This window comes from Camelus dromedarius, chromosome 2, assembly GCF_036321535.1.
Source record: "Camelus dromedarius isolate mCamDro1 chromosome 2, mCamDro1.pat, whole genome shotgun sequence".
Lineage (NCBI taxonomy): Eukaryota > Metazoa > Chordata > Mammalia > Artiodactyla > Camelidae > Camelus > Camelus dromedarius.
The window spans coordinates 110,328,037-110,348,911 of NC_087437.1; the positions used below are offsets into that span (position 1 = coordinate 110,328,037).

The following is a 20,875-nucleotide window of genomic DNA, read 5'->3' on the forward strand; positions in this document are numbered from 1 at the left end:
CCAAACATAACCTGTCTTCTCCCTCTGAACAAACACTTGACCTTTCCATCACCAAACATGTAGTCAAAAAAGTGTAGTTGTTTTGTTTGTTTGATAGAGGAGATTTTTTGCTTATCTTACATGTATGGGTTTTATTTATATCACCATGTTCAGAGTAAAGCAGACTCTAAAATTTATTTTTTTATTCAAGTAAAATTTATTTTTAATATTGTGTTAGCATCAGGTATACAGTGTAGTGATTCAGTAACTTTGAAGATTATACTATGTTATAGTTTATTACAAGTTAATTCTCAGTGCTGTATGGTGTATTCTTATTGCTTATCTACTTTATATTTAATACTTTATATCTGTTAATTGTATGGCCCTAATTTGTCACTCCTCCCTTTTCTGTCCACTTTAGTAACTGTAAGTTTGTTTTCTGTATATATGAGTCTGTTTCTGTTTTCCATATACATTTATTGTATTTTTCTAGACTCAAATATAAATAATATGATACACTATTTGCCTTTCTCTTCCTGACTTACTTCTCTGACTTAATTCACTAAGCACAATCTCTAGGTTCATTCATTTTGCTGCAAATGGCAATATTTCATTTTTTATGTCTGAGTTATACTCCATTCTGTGTGTGTGTGTGTGTGTGTGCCCCACATCTTCTTGATTCAATAATCTGTCAATGGGAAACTGAGTTGATTTCATATGTTGGATATTGAGAACAATGCTGCTATGAACACTGGGGTGCATGTATATTTTCAAATTAGTGGGGTTTTTTTCCAGATATATATTCAGGAGTGGAATTGCTGGATCCTATGGTAGTCCTATTTTTAGTCTTTTTACAAAATCTCCATACTGTTTCCCATAGTGATTTCACCAATTTACATTCCATTCAACAGTGTACAAGGGCTCCCTTTCTCTACATCCTTTCCAACATTTGTTATTTGTAGATTTTGGATGATAGACATTCTGACAGGTGATATCTTATTATTGTTTTGATTGACATTTCTCTAATAATGGGATATGTTAAGCATCTTTTCTTATGCCTAGTAGCCATCTCTGTGTCTTCTTTAGGAAAATGTTTATTCAGGTCTTCTGCTCATTTTTTTCATTGAGTTGTTCTTTTTTATATTGAGTTATATGTACTGTTGATGTAATTTGGATGTTAACACTGTATCAGTCACATCATGTGCAAATACTTTCTCCCACTTTGTAGGCTGTCTTTTCATCTCATCAACTGCTTCCTTTGCTGTGAAATAGCTTTTAAGCGTAATCATGCCTCATTTGTTTATTTTTGCTTTTATTTCTTTTGCCTGAAGAGACTGATCCAAAAAAAACGTTGCCACAATTTATGACACAGAATGTTCTGCCTGTGCTTTTTTCTAAGAGGTTTACATTTCAAGTATTACACTTAGATCTTTAACTCATTTTGAGTTTATTTTTTTATATGATGTGGGAGAATATTGTAATATCATTGCTTTACATGTGGCTGTCCAGTTTTCCCGGCACTGCTGGTTGAATAGACTGTCTTTTCTATATTTTACATTCTTTTCTCCTTTGTCCTAGATTAATTGGTCATAGATGCGTCGGTTTATTTCTGGGCTCTGTATTCCATTCTACTTATATATGTGTCTGGTTTTTGTGCCAATATCATGCTGTGTTGATAACTGTAGATTTGTAGTATAGTCTGAAGTCTGGGAGGGTCATACCAACAGCTTTGTCCATTTTTCAGAAGAATGATTTGGCAAATGAAGGTCCTTTGTTGCTCTAGTTTTAGGATTATTTTTCTATGAATTTTAAGATTATTTAAGGATTTTTTTTCTAGTTATGTGAATTTTAAGATTATTTGTTCTAGTTCTGTGAAAAATGTTACAAATAGTTTGATAGGGATTGCCTTAAAGCTGTAGATTTCTTTGGGTAGTATGGCCATTTCAATTATATTAATTCTTCTAATCCAAGGTCATTGGATATCATTCCATTTTGTTATGTTATGTTCAATTTCCTTCATCAAAGTTTCATAATTTTCAGATTATAGGTCTTTCACCTCCTTGCTGAAGTTTATTCCTGGGGGGGGGGGTTTGATGCAATCTTAAATGGGACTTTTTTACATTCTCTTCTTCATGTTTTATTAGTAATGTATAGAAACACAACAGATTTCTGTATATTGATCTTGTATCATGCAACCTACCAAATTAATTTGTTATTTCTGATGGTTTCTAGGTGGACACTGGAGTTCTCTATATAAAATACCATGTCAACTGCACACAGTGACAGTGTTACTTTTTCTTTTTCTTAATGTGGTATATCACATTGATTGACTTGCATGTGTTGAACCATCCTTATGATCTTGGAATAAATTCAGCTTGATCATGGTGTATGATCCTTTTTTGTATTGTTGAATTTGGTTTGTTAATACTTTGTTGAAGGTTTTTGCATCTATATTCATCAAAAATGGTGGCCTATAATTTTGCTTTTTTTTTTTTTGTCTTTGTTTTTGGTATCACGGTAATCATGGTCTTATAGAATGAATTTGGGCATGTTCTCACATCTTCAATTTTTTAGAATAGTTTGAGAAGGATAGGTATAAATTCGATATATGTTTGGTAGAATTCACCTGTGAAGCCCTCTAGTCCTGGACTTCTGTTTGCTGGGAGTTTTTGAATAACAGATTCAATTTCACTTCTAGTGATCAGTCTGTTCAAATTGTCTGTTTCTTCTTGCTTCAGCCTTGGCATTCTGCGTGTTTCTGGAAACTTGTCTAATTTCTACTAGGTTGCCCAATTTGTTGGCATATAACTATTCATAATATTCTCTTATTTTTTTTTGTATGTCTGTGATATCACTTGTTATTTTTCCTTTTTCATTTTTTTGTCAATATTGAGGTGACTTTTACAGTAATAATTGCATTGTTCCAATACCTTTCAAAAAAGAAAAAAAACTTTCCAAAAAAAGAACTAGTTTGTAAAGACCAGTATATCATACATGCCTAATGATATTCTTTCAAAATTTAGTGAACTTCTCTTCCCCCTTTACACTGGCTACTGTCCTTTCTAGTCTTCCTTTGCAACTGGCATCAGCTCATTTGTAAACACTATGAGAGCAGGAGACTTGTCCTTAATTTTCCTTCTGCATCTTCAGTGTCTAGGATGAGGATCTTTCAAAACTACTCAAATTATTTACCAGTTAAGTGACTGAAATACATTTCCTCAACCTCATTGTATGCAAACAAGCATATCTGCAATCCTATTAAGAGCAGATGATAGAACAGAATATTTTTATTCTGATTTATCCATTCCTTAGTTCTTTATTCTCATACGTATAACACCTATGTCTACTTCTAATTTCTCATTAATTCTGGGAACTACTTCTTATATTCTGTGACTGTTTTAAGCTTGCAGGTCCCCTCTCCTCTACCTGGCATTTTTGTCATAACCTCCTGAATAGATGTCATTCCACCTTCTCTTTCCCCTCCAGCTCCATCCTAGATACAGTGAGGTTTGAAAGCACCATTCTGATGTATTGTGAGATTTGTGCTTGAGTATGTGAGTGTCTGAGCAGGTAGGGATGGAGAAGACATTTTTCCTGGTGCAAATATAAGAAAAATATGCTTATATTATATCAAGGAAGAACTCAAGGTTCAAGCAACATGTTAGCCCAATCTATGAGAGCCCACAATACCTCAAAAAAAAAAAAAAAAACTAATTCACCAGCAAGTATACAGAGAATTGTTAGAAACAATGAACCATTTTTATTGAGAATAAGTGATTTCCTCAATTGCAAAATGTTGGGATCATCAATACAGTCACAACAGAGAGTCAAAAAATGAGGAGGGTAAAGGCTAACTTTTGGAAAATAGTCAGATGCTACCACGGGGCCTCAAGCCACAAAGATGCCAATAGAAAAATGGGCAGTTGGGGATCAAAGCCTCTGTCAGGCATGTAATTTCTTGGACATAGCAACCGTGGGTTATAGATCCTGAGTCAGCATTATCTTTAGATGTATCATTACAGAAACAAATGGGGCTTGGATAGTGATGTTCTAGCAGCAAGAAGAATAACACGTCCTATAGCAAACTGGCCTGTAGCTGCAGTAGCCAGAGCCAGAGCCATATCCACAGCCATATCCAGTTCCGTATCCACAGCCATAGCGGGAGCCATATCCACAGCCGTATCCACAGCCATATCCGGTACCATAACCGCAGCCATAATAGGGGCTAAATCCACAGCCATAGCTGTTTCCACAGCCATAGCCACAGGAGTTGCCATAGTAGTTGCAACACATGTTGTCAAGGGATGTGAATTCAGGTGGGTTGCAAGAGGAAGTTTCTCAAATGGGTGTGTGTCTTCTATTTCCCTGGGACCTTTATATACTGTCAGTAATTGACAGACATACCATTCATTCCCTGACTTAGACAACAAATATGTAAGCAACCATCATGTGCCAGTCACAGTTGACATTCAATAATGCTTTGCTTAAATAGCTCATTATTTTGGAGATTCCAGTTTTATTTAGAGAGCATCATTTTAATTGTTTTTGTTGATAAATTGTCTCAGTAGAAGTATATGCCCCAAAACTGACACCCATTTTCGAGAGCTACTATTATTTAACATGTATCTTTTAGTAAAAGATTTTGGGGAATGTGTAGAAAAACTTGTCCCCCTTTTGTCTCTCACCTTTCCTAAATCATCTGCCTCTGCCTGTAGGAAGAGAAATATTCCTTTCTCCTTTCTTGAATCATTGAAACTTCTTGCCAGGCTTCTCCCACCCAGATACCTACTATGCCAGATACCTATGGCATCTTGCATAGAAACCAAAGATGCTGCTAATTCTACAGAGCATGAAACAACCCCCAAAAAGGGGGAAAAATATCTGGCCCCAAATGTGAGTAGTGCTAAGAATAGAAATCTGGATTTATAGCTATGCCTTCTCAATCTAGAGATGTCTAAATCCAAACATACACTGTCTTCTCCCTCAAAACACACACTTGACCTTTCCATCACCAACATATAGTCAAAAAAGTGTAGTTGTTTTGTTTGTTGGTTGGTTTGATTTGGGAGATGTTTTGCTTATCTTACTTGTATAGGTTTTACTTATATCACCATGTTCAGAATCAGGCAGACTCCAAAATATGTTTTTCTTTTATTCAAGTAAAATTGATCATCAACATTGTGTTAGTTTCAGGTGTACAGCTTAGTGACTCAGTATTTTTGAAGACTATATTATAGGTTATTACAAGACATCACACTATATGGTGTATTCTTATTGCTTATCTATTTTAGTACTTGATGTCTGTTAATCCCATGGCCCTAATTTGTCTCTCCCCCCATCTCTATCCCCTTTGGTAACCACAAGTTTGTTTTCTGTGTCTATGCGTCTGTTTCTGTTTTGCATATACCTTTATTTTATATTTTCAAATTCCTCATATAAGTGTTATCGTATGCTATTTGTCTTTGTCTGGCATGTTTCTCTGACTTGATTCACACAGCATAATATTCTCTGGGTTCAACCATTTTGCTACAAATGGCAACATTTCATTCTTTATGACTGAGTAATACTCCATTGTGTGTGTGTGTGTGTGTGTGTGTGTATGTGTGCCACATCTTCCTAATTCAATAATTTGTTGATGGGCACTTGAGTTGCTTTCATGTGTTGTATATTGTAAACAGTGCTACTATGAACATTGGGGTGCATGTATATTTTCAAATTGATGTTTTTATTTTTCTAAATATATATGCAGAAGTGGAACTGCTGGATCATATGGTAGTCTTAGTTTTTTAAGGAAACTCCATACTGTTTCCACAGTGATTGCACCAATTTACATTCCTACCAACAGTGTACTTCTCTCCTCATTCCCTCCAACATTTGCTATTTGTAGATTTTGGATGATAGCCATTCTGACAGGTGATGTCTCATTATTGTTTTGGTTTGTATTTCTCTACTAATGGGGTATGTTGAGCACTCTTTTTGTGCCTTATAGCCATCTCTATGTCTCCTTTGGAAAAATATCTATTTAGATATTCTACTCATTTTTTGATTGAGTTGCTCTTTTTTATATATATTAAGTTGTATGTGCTGTTTATATAATTTAGATTAACACCTTGTCAATCACATCATTTGCAAATATTTTCTCCCATTCTGTATGTTGTCTTTTCATCTGATTAGCTACTTCCTTTGCTGTGCAATAGCTTTTAAGTGTAATTATGTACCAGTAGTTTGTTTTTGCTTTTATTTCTTTTGCCTTGGGAGATAGAGTCAAATAAATATTGCCACAATTTATGACAAAGAATGTTCTGCCTGTGTTTTCTTCAAAGAGGTTTATTTTTTCACGTTTTACATTTAGGTTTTTAACCTATTTTGAGTTTATGCTGTATATGGTATGAGGGAATATTTTAATCTCATTGTTTTACATGTGGCTATCCAGTTTTCCTAGCACCACTGATTGAAGGGACTGTCTTTTGTCCATTGTATATTCTTTCCTTCTTTGTCATAGATTAATTGGCCATAGCTGTGTGGGTTTTCTGAGCTCTGTATTCTGTTCTACTGATATATGTGTTTTACTTTGTGCTAATACCATGCTGTGTTGATTTCTGTAGTTTTGCAGTATACTCTGAAGTCTGGGAGGAATAGTCCTTCAGCTTGTCCATTTTTTTGAAGTGTGCTTTGGCAAATGAGGGTCTTTTGTTGTTCTAGGACTATTTTATTAGGATTATTTAGGGATTCTGTGTTCTAGTTCTGTTAATTTTAAGATTATTTCTTCTAGTTCTGTGAAAAATGTTATGAGTAGTTTGATAGAGATGGCATTAAATCTGTAGATTTCTTTGGGTAGTATGGCCATTTTAAGAATATTAATTCTTCCAATCCAAGGCCACTGGATATCTTTCCATTTCTTTATATTATTTTTGATCTCATTCATCAAAGTTTTATAATTTTCAGGCTATAGGTTTTTCACCTCCTTGTTTAAGTTTATTCCTGGATGGGTTTTGTTGATGTGATTTTAAGTGAGATTTTTTGCTTTATATTCTCTTCCTCATGTTTTGTTATTAGTGTGTAGAAACACAATAGATTTCAGCATATTAATCCTGTACCATGTAACCTACTGAATTCATTTGTTAGTTCTAATGGTTTTGGGGTGGACACTGGAGTTTTCTATATAAAGTACCATGTCATCTGCACACAGTGACAGTGTTACCTTTTTGTTTCCAAATTGGATTTTTAAAAATTTTTTTGTTTGTCTATTGCTGTGGCTAGGACTTCCAATTCTATGTTAAGTAGACATGGTGAGACTGAGCATCCTTGTCTTGTTGCCAAATTTAGAAGAAAGCTTTCAGCTTTTTACCTTTGAGTACTATGTTGGCTGTGGGTTTGTCATAAACAGCCTTTTTATGTTAAGCTATTTTCCCTCTATACCCATTTTGATGAGAGTTTTTATCATGAATGGATGCTGAATTTTTTCAAATGTTTTTTCTGCATCTAATCAGATGATCATGTGGTTTTTGTCCTTCTTTTTGTTGTGTACTATATCACAATGATTGATTTGCATTCATTGAGCCATTCTTGTAACCCTGGAATAAATTCAATGAGATCATGGTGTATGATCCTTTCTTCATTTGTTGAATTTTGTTTGTTAATACTTTGTTGAGGATTTCTGCATCTATACTCATAAAAGATAATGGCCATTTTTTTTTTTTTTTTAGTGCCTTTGTCTGATTTAGATATCAGGGTAATTGTGGCCTTGTAGAATGAATTTGGGAGTGTTCTCTCATCTGCAGTTTTTTGGAATAATTTGAAAAGGATGAGTATCAGTTCTTCTTTCTAAGTTTGGTAGAATTCCATTGAAGTTCTCTAGTCCTGAACTTATGTTTGCTAGGAGTTTTTCGAATTGCAGATTCAATTTCACTTCTAGTGAGAAGTCTGTTCAAATTGCTTGTTTCTTCTTAACTCTATCTTGGCATTCTGTATGTTTCTAGAAACTATTCTCTTTTTCAGTTGTAGAATTTGTTGGCATATAACTATTTACAGTATTCTCTTATACTTTTTTGTGTGCCTGTAATGTCACCTGTTATGCATCCTCTTGCATTTCTTATCAAAATGAAGTGACTTTTTTACAGTAACAACCATAAAATCCAAGTTGGAAAAGAGTACAAACTGGGAAGATGATTCCTTCTACAGGACACTCACATTGTGACAACAATAATAAGTTATGATCCAGTAATTTATGGCGTGCCTTCAACAGGAATTTTCACGAAGCTGCCAATTTCATTTTCTGAGAACATTAATTATTAGGCAATTTTCTTTTAGGTGATGAATCTTTTTATTTTTCTGATATTGGTCATTGGTATAATATGATCACTCTACCATGTATAATCTCTAAAAATAGGATAAAGAAAATATATGTCCATCTCAATTTTTATTATTCTTCAGTTTCTATTATTTTCCATCCTCTTTGAAAGTCAAAATTATCAATTTTAATGCACAAATTCTCTGAAATTAGCCACTTTACTTTCAGTAGTGCCAACACATTCTTTCTTGCCAAAATACCCCTGAATTATTGAAAAGTTTCTTATCTTTAGTGCATCACTTCTAATACCTTTCCATTCAAACCTCTGGATATTGATGCATAGTAACAGAGAAAATGTCTATGCTGTGCATCACTGAATAACCAGCACAGAGAACAGTGCCTGGTGCATAATTTGTACTCAGTCAACATTTCATCAGTTAAAAAACGGGTGAATTAATTCAAACACTGGTGTGTCCCTCATAGGCTATAAGATACTTGGATGTATTACCACCATTATCTCATTTTTCTAAAGCTGAATGTATCAACTGCTCTTTAACTAAGAAAGTCACAACATTTCAGATTGTCAAGGTATGTGAAGAGCTCATTTGTGAAGATCCTTTTCTGGATATATAAATTATTTCATACATGCCTAATAAATGGAATTATATTCTTCCAAAACTGAGTGAACTTCTCTTCCCCCTTTACACTTGCTTCTGTCCTTCCTAGTCTTTCTTTGCAACTGACATCAGCTCATTTGTCACAACTTCAAAATACCTCCCTGAACTATTCCTCTAACACTTTAATCTTCAGCTCTTTCCCATTAAGCTGTTGTAATCCCTCCACAGCAAATGTCTGACAGAATGTATCTCCATTATTTTTACTATTTTTTATCTTCATCTACTAGAATTTAAACACTGTGAGAGCAGGAAACTTGCTCATGATTTTGCTTTTGTGTCTTCAATGTCTAGGATAAGAACCTCTCAAAAATATTTGTCAATTAAGTGACTGAAATCAATTTCCTTACCTCAGTTTATGCAAAAAAAATCCGTAATTTTATCTAAAGCAGATAATATGATAGAATATTTTTATTCTAACTCATTTTTTCCTTAGTTCTTTATTCTCAAGTGTTTAACACCTATGTCTACTTGTAATTTCTCATTAATTCTGGAAACTACCTCTTATATTCCATGACTCCTTTAAGCTTGCTGGCCCCCTCTTCTCTACCAGGGACTTTATTGTGACTCCCTGAATATGTCATCCCACCATTTTGTTCCCCTCCAGCTCCATCCCAAATACAATGAAGTTTGCAAAGCACCATTCTGATATATAGTGAGATTTGTGCTTGAGTATGTGAGTGTCTGAGCATTTGGGGTATGAGAAATGCATGACGAAGACATTTTTTCTGATACAAATGTAAGAAAAATATGCTTATATTATGTCAAGGAAAAATTCAAGGTTCAGGCAACATGTCAACCCAATATTCAAGAGAGTCCATAATACCTCAAAAAAAATACTAATTCACAAGCAATTACACAGAGAATTATTAGAAACAATGAACCACTTTTATTGAGAATAGGTGATTTCCCAAACTATAAAATGTTAGGATCATCAATACAGTCATAACAGAGTCAGAGAATGAGGGAGTAGAGGATAATTTTTAGAACATTATCAGATGTTATCATGCAGCCTCAAGCCACAAAGATGCCAATCGAAAAAATGAGAAATTGGAGGTCAAAGCTTCTGTCAGGCATGTAATTTCCTAGGCATAGCAATTGTGGGTTATAGATCCTTGAATCATCATTGCCTTCAGATGCGTAATTACAGAATCAAATGGTGCTTGGATCGTGATGTTCTAGCAGCAAGAAGAATAACACGTCCTATAGCAAACTGGCCTGTAGCTGCAGTAGCCAAAGCCAGAGCCATATCCACAGCCATATCCAGTTCCATATCCACAGCCATAGCGGGAGCCATATCCACAGCCGTATCCACAGCCATATCCGGTACCATAACCGCAGCCATAATAGGGGCTAAATCCACAGCCATAGCTGTTTCCACAGCCATAGCCACAGGAGTTGCCATAGTAGTTGCAACACATGTTGTCAAGGGATGTGAATTCAGGTGGGTTGCAAGAGGAAGTTTCTCAAATGGGTGTGTGTCTTCTATTTCCCTGGGACCTTTATATACCGTCAGTAATTGACAGACATACCATTCATTCCCTGACTTAGACAACAAATATGTGAGCAACCATCATGTGCCAGTCACAGTTGACATTCAATAATGCTTTGCTAAAATAGCTCATTATTTTGGAGATTCCAGTTTTATTTAGAGAGCATCATTTTAATTGTTTTTGTTGCTAAATTGTCTCAGTAAAATCATGTACCCCAAAACTGACACCCATTTTCAAAACATTCTATTATTTAACATATATCTTATAGTAAAAGGTTTTGGGGAATGTGTAGAAAAATGTGGCCCTTTTTGTCTCTCACCTTTCCTAAATCATCTGCCTCTGCCTGTAGGAAGAGAAATATTCCTTTCTCCTTTCTTGAATCATTGAAACTTCTTGCCAGGCTTCTCCCACCCAGATACCTACTATGCCAGATACCTATGGCATCTTGCATAGAAACCAAAGATGCCGCTAATTCTACAGAGCATGAAACAATCCCCAATAAGGGAAAAAAAATCTGGCCCCAAATGTGAGTAGTGCTAAGAATAGAAATCTGGATTTATAGCTATGCCTTCTCAATCTAGAGATGTCTAAATCCAAACATACACTGTCTTCTCCCTCAAAACACACACTTGACCTTTCCATCACCAACATATAGTCAAAAAAGTGTAGTTGTTTTGTTTGTTGGTTGGTTTGATTTGGGAGATGTTTTGCTTATCTTACTTGTATAGGTTTTACTTATATCACCATGTTCAGAATCAGGCAGACTCCAAAATATGTTTTTCTTTTATTCAAGTAAAATTGATTATCAATATTGTGTTAGTTTCAGGTGTACAGCTTAGTGATTCAGTATTTTTGAAGACTATATTATAGGTTATTACAAGACATCACACTATATGGTGTATTCTTATTGCTTATCTATTTTAGTACTTGATGTCTGTTAATCCCATGGCCCTAATTTGTCTCTCCCCCCATCTCTATCCCCTTTGGTAACCACAAGTTTGTTTTCTGTGTCTATGAGTCTGTTTCTGTTTTGCATATACCTTTATTTTATATTTTCAAATTCCTCATATAAGTGATATCATATGCTGTTTGTCTTTGGGTTATTTCTCTGTCTGACTTGATTCACACAGCATAATATTCTCTGGGTTCAACCATTTTGCTACAAATGGCAATATTTCATTTTTATGGCTGAGTAATATTCCATTGTGTGTGTTTGTGCCAATATTATGATGTGTTGATTACTGTTGCTTTGTAGTATAGTCTGAAGTCTAGGAGGGTTATTCCTCTCGATTTTTCCATTTTTTCTGAAGAGTGATTTATCAAATGAGGGTCCTTTGTTGTCCTAGGATTATTTTTCTATGAATATTAGGATTATTTTAGGATTCTTTGTTCTAGTTCTGTGAATTTTAAGATTATTTGTTCTAGTGCTGTGAAAAATGTTATGAGTAATTTGATAGGAATTACACTAAATCTGTAGTTTTCTTTGGGTAGCATGGCCATTTCAATTATATTAATTCTTCCAATTCAAGGCTGCTGGATATCTTTCCATTTCTTTATATTATTTTCACTTTCCTTCATAAAATTTTATAATTTTCAGACTATAGGTCTTTCACCTCCTTGTCTAAATTTATTCCTGGGTGTATTTTTTATGTGATTTAAATGGTATTTTTTATTTTCACCAACATTTCTTCATGTGTCATTATTAGTGTATAGAAACACAATAGATTTCTGCATGTTAATTTTGTGTCATGCAGCCTACTGAGTTCATTTGTTAGTTCTAATGGTTTTTGGGTGGACACTGGAGTTCTCTACATAAAGTACCATGTCATCTGCACATAGTGACAGTGTTACCTTTTCCTGTCCATTTTGGAGTTTTTTTTTTTTTTTAATATATTTTGATTGTCTGACTTCTGTGGCTAGGACTTCCAGTTCTATATTAAATAGACATGGTGAGACAGAGCATCTTTATCTTATCCCCGAATTTAGCAGGAAAGCTTTCGACTTTATCATTGAATATTATATTGGCTGTGGGTTTGTCATAAACAGCCTTTTTATGTTGAGCTATTTTCCCTCTTATCCACTTTGATGAGAGTTTATATGATGAATGGATGTTGAATTTTTTCAAATGTTTTTTCTGCATCTTTTCAGGTGATCATGTGATTTTTGTCCTTTTTGTTAATGTGGTGTATACATTGATAGATCTGCATACATTAAACCATCCTTGTGATCCTGGAATAAATTCAACTTGTTCACATTGTATGATCATTTTTTGTTTTGTTGAATTTGGTTTGTTAATACTTTGTTGAGGATTTTTGTATCTATACTCATAAAAGATAATGGCCTATTCTTTCCTTCCTTTTTTTTTTTTTTTTTTTTTTAGTGTCTTTGTCTGGTTGAGGTATAATTGTGGCCTTATAGAATGAATTTAGGAGTGCTCTCTCATCTTCAACTTTTTGGAATGGTTTATTAATACATTGGGTAGAATCCCCATGAAGCCTTCTAGTCCTGGACTTTCGTTTGCTGGGAGTTTTTCAAATAACAGATTCAATTTCACTTCTGGTGATCAGTCTGCTCAAATTGTCTGTTTTTTCCTGACAGAGTCTTGGAATTTTGTATGTTTCTAGAAACTTGTCTATTTCTTATAGGTTGTCTAATTTGTTGGCATATAACTATTCACAGTACTCTTATGGCTTTTTGCATGTCTGTCATATCACTTGTTCTTTCTCCTCTTTTTTATTTCTTATTAAAATGAAGTGACTTTTTACAGTAACAATTCTGAAATCCAAGTTGAAAAGGAGTATAAACTGGGAAGATAATTCATTCTACTGGACACTCATATTGTGACAACAATAATAAGTTATGATCCAGTAATTTATGGAGTGCCTTCAACAGGAATTTTCACAAAGCAGCCAATTTCATTTTCTGAGAACATTAATTATTAGGCAATTTTCTTTTAGGTGATAAATCTTTTTACTTTTCTGACATTGTTCTCTGGTATAATCTGATCACTCTGCTATATTTAATCTTTAAAAATAGGCATAAAGGAAATATACGTCCATCACAAATTTTATTATTCTTCAGTTTCTTTCCTTTTCTGTCCTCTTTGAAAGTCAAAATTATCAACTTTACTGCACAAATTCTCTGGAATTAGCCATTTTACTTTCAGTTCCGCTGCCAACACACACTTTCTGGCTACAATAACCCTGAGTTATTGAAAGTCTTCTGTTTTTACTGCATTACTTTTTTTTTTTTTAATTGAAGTATATTCAGTTAGAATGTGTCAAATCTGCTGCACAGCACAATGGCCCATCATGCATCTACATACATATATTCTTTTTCATATTCTTTTTCCATAAAGGTTATTACAATATATTCAATATAATTCCCTATTCTATACAGAAGAAACTTGGAATTTTATCTACTTTTATATATAGTGGCTAACATTTGCAAATTTCAAACTCCCAAATTTATCCCTTCATACCTGCTCCCAGCCCCCGCCAGTAACTAAAAGATTGTTTACGATGTCTGAGAGTCTGTTTCTGTTTTTCAGATGAGTTCATTAGAGTTCTGCTTTTTTTTCTTTTTTTAGATTTAGCATATGAATGAAATCATATGGAAAATTCTTCTATCTTTACTGCATTACTTTTAATATCTTTCCATTCAAACCTCTAGATATCAATGCATAGTAACAGAAACAATTATCTGTCTTGTGCATCACTGAATAACCAGCACAGAGAACAGTGCTTGGTGCATAATTTGTACTCAGTCAAAATTTCATCAGTTAAAAAACAGGTGAATTAATTCAAACACTGGTGTGTCCCTCATAGGCTGTAAGATATTTGGATGTATTACCACCATTATCTCATTTTTCTAAAGCTGAATGTATCAACTGCTCTTTTACTAAGAAAGTCACAACATTTCAGATTGTCAAGGTATGTGAAGAGCTCATTTGTGAAGATCCTTTTCTGGATATATAAATTATATCATACATGCCTAATAAATGAAATTATATTCTTCCAAAACTGAGTGAACTTCTCTTCCCCCTTTACACTTGCTTCTGTCCTTCCTAGTCTTTCTTTGCAACTGACATCAGCTCATTTGTCACAACTTCAAAATACCTCCCTGAACTATTCCTCTAACACTTTAATCTTCAGCTCTTTCCCATTAAGCTGTTGTAATCCCTCCATAGCAATTGTCTGACAGAATGTATCTCCATTATTTTTACTATTTTTTATCTTCATCTACTAGAATTTAAACACTGTGAGAGTAGGAAACTTGCTCATGATTTTGCTTTTGTGTCTTCAATGTCTACGATGAGAACCTCTCAAAAATATTTGTCAATTAAGTGACTGAAATCAATTTCCTTACCTCAGTTTATGCAAAAAAATTCTATAATTCTATCTAAAGCAGATAATATGATAGAATTTTTTATTCTGACATATCTGTTCCTTAGTTTTTCATTCTGAAGTGTTTAAAACCTATGTCTACTTGTAATTTCTCATTAATTCTGGAAACAACCTCTTATATTCCATGAATCCGGTAAGGTTGCTGGTCCTCCCTTGTCATGACCTCCTGAATAGATGTCATTCCACCTTCTCTTTCCCCTCCAGCTCCATCCTAGATACAATGGGATTTGCAAAGCACCATTCTGATAAATTGTGAGATTTGTTCCTGAGTATGTGAGTGTCTGAGCATATGAGGTATGAGAAATGGAGAAGACATTTTTCCTGATGCAAATATAAGGAAAATATGCTTATATTATGTCAAGGAAGAATTCAACATTCAGGCAACATGTGAGCCTGATCCTCAAGAGAGTTCATAACACTTAAAAAAAAGATTAATTCACAAGCAATTACACAGAGAATTATTAGAAACAACAAACTATTTTTATTGACAATAAGTGATTTCCCCAACTATAAAATGCTGGGATCATCAATACAGTCATAGCAGAGAATCAGAACTTGAGTGCATAGAAGATACCTTTTGGAAAATAGTCAGATGATATCACGGGGCCTCCAGCCACAAAGATGCCAATCAAAAAATGGGTAGTTAGAGGTCAAAGCCTCTCTCAGGCATATAATTTCTCGAACATAGCAACCATGGGTTATAGATCCTTGAATCAGCCTTATCTATAAATGTGTTGTTTCAGAAGCAAATGGGGCTTGGATAGTGATGGTCTAGCAGCAAGAAGAATAACACATCCTATAGCAAACTGGCCTGTAGCTGCAGTAGCCAGAGCCAGAGCCAGAGCCATATCCACAGCCACAGCAGGAACCATATCCACAGCCATATCCAGTTCCACATCCACAGCCATAGCAGGAGCCATATCCACAGCCATATCCAGTTCCATAACCACAGCCATAATAAGGGCTAAATCCACAGCCATAGCTGTTTCCACAGCCATAGCCACAGTAGTTGCCGTAGTAGTTGCAACACATGTTGTCAAGGGAAGTGAATTCCGGTGGGTTGCAAGAGGAGGTTTCTCAAATGGGTGTCTATGTTCTATTTCCCTGGGACCTTTATATACTGTCAATAATTGACAGACATACCATCCATTCGCTGACTTAGACAACAAATATGTGAGCAACCATCATGTGCCAGTCATGGTTGACAATAATGGTTTACTTAAAACAGCTCATTATTTTGGAGACTCCAGTTTTTATTTAAAGAGCATCATTTAAGTTTGTTCTGCCTAAGAATTGTTCAGTAGAATCATGTACCCCCAAACTGATATCCATTTTCAAAACTTCCTATCATTTAGCATATATCTTATAAAACAAAGTTGTGGGGATATAGGAAAATTTTCTCCCTTTTTCCTTCTCATCTTCCTAAAACACCTGCTTCTGGCCATAGGGAAAGACATACTGGCTCCTTTCTTGAATCATTGCAACTTCTTGCCAGGCCTCTCCTACCCACTCTGTATTCCATTATCTCCCCCTTGTCCAACTCTCCTCAAACCCTGAGAAGCAGATCAATATCTGATAAATCAAAGCCAAGTCCTCCCACTGGGGCAGTGACTACTTTACAGGGGTAGATACAGTGTGCTGTATGTAAGGGCTTCTTCTTGTATTTCCTCCTTCCATGTACCCAGCAAAGGGTGCAGGCAGGCAGCCCTTTTTTCTCTCCCAGTTCTTGTAGCTACATATGTCTTGTCACTGATGAAACTTTCACAGCCTAGCCAACTTTATTTGTGTAGGAAGCAGGAAACTTCAGCCCAGAAATTTTTTTTTTCATGTGCAGATCTTAACCAGAGTTTTGTGTTATGAAATGTCAGTACATTCCTAGAATTCAATAAACCAGCCTTTTCTTCTCCTATGACTAGTGTTCCTTGAATGTTTAGTTCATACAAGATGAAGCTGAAGGTGAGTGGATAACTTTGATACCTACAGCAAAAGCTCACCGTCAACTCCTAAAACATTCATGACATAAAGTAGGACAAAACTCAATTTTGTCCTCTATTTATATATTCATTAATCAAAAGTTCTCAACCTTTTACAAAAATGTTCATTGTGAGTTTGAAAGATAATGTGTCCCCTTTCTTCCAAATAATCCTATCACACTTACCTTTTCAACATACAAAAGATGAAAATGAGCCTTATTTCTTCTGCTATTAATATTTTTCTTGCCACCCTTACTTCTCAGCTAATAAATCTCCTATATATACATCAAAACTCAGAACTAGAATCAGTTCCTTACGGAATCCTTTCCTCACTGCTATCGTCTGGATTGGATCACCCTCTTTTTTGCTCCTATGTGCAGACACAAGTCATAGCACTTGTCAAGTTTTACTGAAACTATGTCTTGCCTCACTAATTAAAACATGATGTTTTTGAGGAAGGATTGCGCCTTCCACATCAGAACTTTCAGGCAGAGAGGGCATTTGATCCTTGTTTTACAAAAGAGAAATTTAAGGATCAGTGGGGGTTAAAGAATAGACCCAAATTAAAGCCACTTCTGGGAGGCATAACTGTGACAAGTTGTTCTGATGCCACACTGAGTAGCCTTTCACTGAAGCTCAAAGTGTGGCCCGGATTCAGGAAATGGTGTTTGTTTTTGACCTTCAAATTCCACCACCTTTCAAAAATGTCTGACATTATGACTTCTTTATTTTTTATGAATTTTTTTAAAATTTTATCTTTATAGCCTCAACTGAACCATGGTAATTCTGCAAGAAGATACCTGTATTTAGCACTTGGGATTAGATAGATGGATGGATGGATGGATAGATAGATAGATAGATAGATGCAGGTATAGACCTCATCCATGTATTTCCTCAATTGCAAAATTTCATGTGCAACACAACTCAGACTCCCTGCAAAGTATCCTTCTGATATACTAAAAGTGACTTAAATAAGCAAAGAATCTGTGGGAAAAATATACTTTTCAATGAAGTTGAACTTTGCATTCCAATCACTAAAGAATTACAAAGTTTATCCACACTCATAAAACAGGAAAGATTAGCGTTTGGAATCACTTATCAGAACTCCTCAGACTTATTATGACTGATTTGCCTTGCAATGATCCAGGTGGTTTATAATAGTGGGAAGTGATCGTAAGGACCCTTGCTCTAAGTTCTTGATATTTCAGAAAAGCCATAATAGAAAAAAGCTTAGTAGAAAATGAGGTGCTAAGTAGAACTGAGCATCATATCTTGGCCTGACTTTTCCCTCTCACCTTGATTTGTCCACAGGTTACACTATTGACAAACAACTCTTTATGTAGTAAGGTCCTGCTGGAATCAAATAAATGGGAAAATTCCTGATCTATTGCTTTTTTTTTTTTTTTTTGCACTTGCATTTATATAACCATCTTGGAAAGACTTAACACTTAAACTCTATGAACTTCCATTTAAGACAATATTTTAAACTCTAAAGATGACTGGTTCTTGAAATAAACTTAGAAAGGAATTCCACACCTTTCCCATGGGATGTGGAGGGGTATGGACACAATGTCTGTGCCCTCAGCGCCCTGGTCTCTGTAATAAATATCCCCTCCCAGCTTTCTTGTGTCACAGGGAGCCTGTAGCCCTAAAATCTACCCCTAGAGATCTCATACCACATTTAATCCAAAGAAGGAGACCACAGAGCCATTTTCCTGCATCCTCTCTTCCAATGAAAATATATTGAATTTTCACTGAAGCTACTCATAATACACAATTTTTCTAATTAGGTTTTCCCATCTCCACATATGTTTTTTAAGATATAATAAGCACTTACACATATTTGGTGGTGGTTTTGCTTGCTATGTATTCCTTGAACAACTCAGCTGACTTCCACAGACACTAATCAGCCACACGCTACAAATAAGGTGCTATCCTGGGAAATGGAAGCTTGCCAAGACAGATCACATATAATGCTTGCCCCAGGATCAAGCATCTACAAACATAATGGGGCTCCCCAAAAGGAGATCTAGTGTTCTCAGGGTCACTCTACCTTTCAACCATCTATTCTCTAGGGTTCATCTTCTTTCCACACTACAAGAAGAATAGAAACAATGAAGCTATTGACACTTCTAGTCAGTAGATCTAAACCAGGATGATTTTGCCCTCTTGGACTCTTGGAGACAGTTGACAATAGCTGGAGACATTTTCAAATTGTCAAGACTTGAAAGTGGGGAGATACTACTACTGTCATCTAGTGGTAGAAATCAGGATGTGGCTAATTCTGCACAACATAGAACAGCCTCAACGACAAGCCTCTAGTCCAAAATGTCAGTAGTGCTGAGGTCTGGAAACCTTGGTTTACAGCTCTGCATCTATAAATAAGCATCTCTAAGTCTATAAATCCAAACGTACCCTTTCTCCTCACTCTATACCAAACGTCCAACCTTTCCATGACCACACATGCAGTCCAAAAAAAAGGTGTTGCTTTGCTTGCTTGCTTGTTTGTTTTTGCTTATCTTACTTTCTAGGTTTGATTTAAATCACCATTTTCAAAATCAGGTAGACTCTAAAATTTAAATTATTTTTTACTGTAACAACCACAATCCAAGGTGGAAGGGAGTCTAAATTCAAGATCACTCTCTCAACTGGATACTCGAATTTCAACAGCAAAGGAATGCGGCGATCAAGCGCTTCATGGAATGCCTTCAACAGTGATTTTCACAAAGCTGCTGATTTCAGTTCTTGAGAACTTTCATTATTAGATAATTTTCCTTTAGTGGAGAAATCTTTCTACTTATTTTTTTTCCTGATACTGATCACTGGTCTATTCTGATCACTGTTACGCTTCACCCTTAACCATGAACATAAAGAAAATAAATTCCCATGTCAATTTTTCTTTTTCTTTAGTTTCTTACCTTTTCTCTCCTCATTGAAATTCAAAATTATAAATTCTACTTCACAGATTCTCTGGAATAGACTCTTTCTTTTCAATGCCATTGCCAACACACTCTTTATGGTCATAATACCCCTGGATTATTGAAAACATCTTTTGTCTTTATTGCATTATTTCTAATATCTTTCAAGTCTCTGGACACTCATTTATAACAACAGAAACCACCTCTATTCTGTGCATCCCTGAATAACCAGCTCTGAGTACAGTACTTGACACATAATTTGAATTCAATATCTCTCCATGAAAAAAATGGATGGATCAAGTCAAACATATGTTCAAACATTGGTGTGCTACTTATAAGCTATAAGAAACTTGATTATATGCTTAAGTTGCCGGAACACCAGTTTCTTCTTTCTAAAATGTGGTGTAAGTATTTTTACGTAATTGTTTTTCATGTTTCATGCCTGTTCGGTACTCTGGGGCAGGAATTTTGCTTAATAAATGTTATTCCCTTTATCTCATTTTTCTTACACCATAGTTTTAAATTCTTGTCTATTGAATATTTCCAAATACCCATATTTATTTGTACTGAAATGATGATTTTGTCTGAATTTGATGTAATAGCTTTGTAACTTAAAAGAGGTTATTCAATCATATGCATATATATGCCCTAATTAAAAACATTTTTATGATGAGGAAGCAAAACCTTTCAGAAAATAAATTACCCTCCTAGTGGCCTTTTTGTGCCCTGACAGAGCCATTTTGTATAGTAATTTATTAACCAAAATACAGTGTCAACATTAAGTCACTGGGTGTGAGATCACGCATATTTTTAAGTTCAGCAATTAAAAGGTGACTTTATGCTGTATTTATACAGCATATGACTTGGGAACATGTTTAGGTTTATATTATGTCAAAAGTATATCTGATTTTTTTGAAACTCCACAAAAGTCAAAAGATCAGTTCATAGTAAAAAAAGTATTTTATTTTTCAGGACTCTGTTTGTTTGATAGCTTGGATTAAGTGTTATCTTGAAGAAAGACATTTTAGTCAATATCAAAGATTTACTAAACAGTAAATTTTCAATATCCATGTGAAATATGTTCTAGAATTTCCCATAATTAGAAATGTGCATAAATTTCCCCCTTATATTTTTTCTAGCTT

General features: G+C 34.9%; 3 protein-coding genes across 3 annotated transcripts; all 3 read right to left on the minus strand.

Annotated features, from left to right (window-relative positions):
• Nucleotides 1–3,736: 3,736 nt before the first annotated feature.
• On the minus strand, nucleotides 3,737–4,429 carry LOC135318985 (keratin-associated protein 21-1-like). The gene has a single exon (XM_064477864.1). The coding sequence runs from the start codon at nucleotides 4,270–4,272 to the stop codon at nucleotides 4,030–4,032; it is 243 nt and encodes an 80-aa protein (XP_064333934.1). The 5' UTR covers nucleotides 4,273–4,429; the 3' UTR covers nucleotides 3,737–4,029.
• A 5,448-nt stretch (nucleotides 4,430–9,877) lies between these two features.
• LOC105086835 (keratin-associated protein 21-1) lies at nucleotides 9,878–10,463 on the minus strand. Its single transcript, XM_031459552.2, has one exon. The coding sequence runs from the start codon at nucleotides 10,362–10,364 to the stop codon at nucleotides 10,122–10,124; it is 243 nt and encodes an 80-aa protein (XP_031315412.1). The 5' UTR covers nucleotides 10,365–10,463; the 3' UTR covers nucleotides 9,878–10,121.
• A 4,881-nt stretch (nucleotides 10,464–15,344) lies between these two features.
• Nucleotides 15,345–15,917, minus strand: LOC116155365 (keratin-associated protein 21-1). The gene has a single exon (XM_031460017.2). The coding sequence runs from the start codon at nucleotides 15,872–15,874 to the stop codon at nucleotides 15,614–15,616; it is 261 nt and encodes an 86-aa protein (XP_031315877.1). The 5' UTR covers nucleotides 15,875–15,917; the 3' UTR covers nucleotides 15,345–15,613.
• Nucleotides 15,918–20,875: the final 4,958 nt, after the last annotated feature.

What these genes read in the sequence shown, in the direction of transcription:
- LOC105086835 (XM_031459552.2), bottom strand. Translation starts at nt 10,364, where the DNA reads ATGTGTTGCAACTACTATGGCAACTCCTGTGGCTATGGCTGTGGAAAC.
- LOC116155365 (XM_031460017.2), bottom strand. Translation starts at nt 15,874, where the DNA reads ATGTGTTGCAACTACTACGGCAACTACTGTGGCTATGGCTGTGGAAAC.
- LOC135318985 (XM_064477864.1), bottom strand. Translation starts at nt 4,272, where the DNA reads ATGTGTTGCAACTACTATGGCAACTCCTGTGGCTATGGCTGTGGAAAC.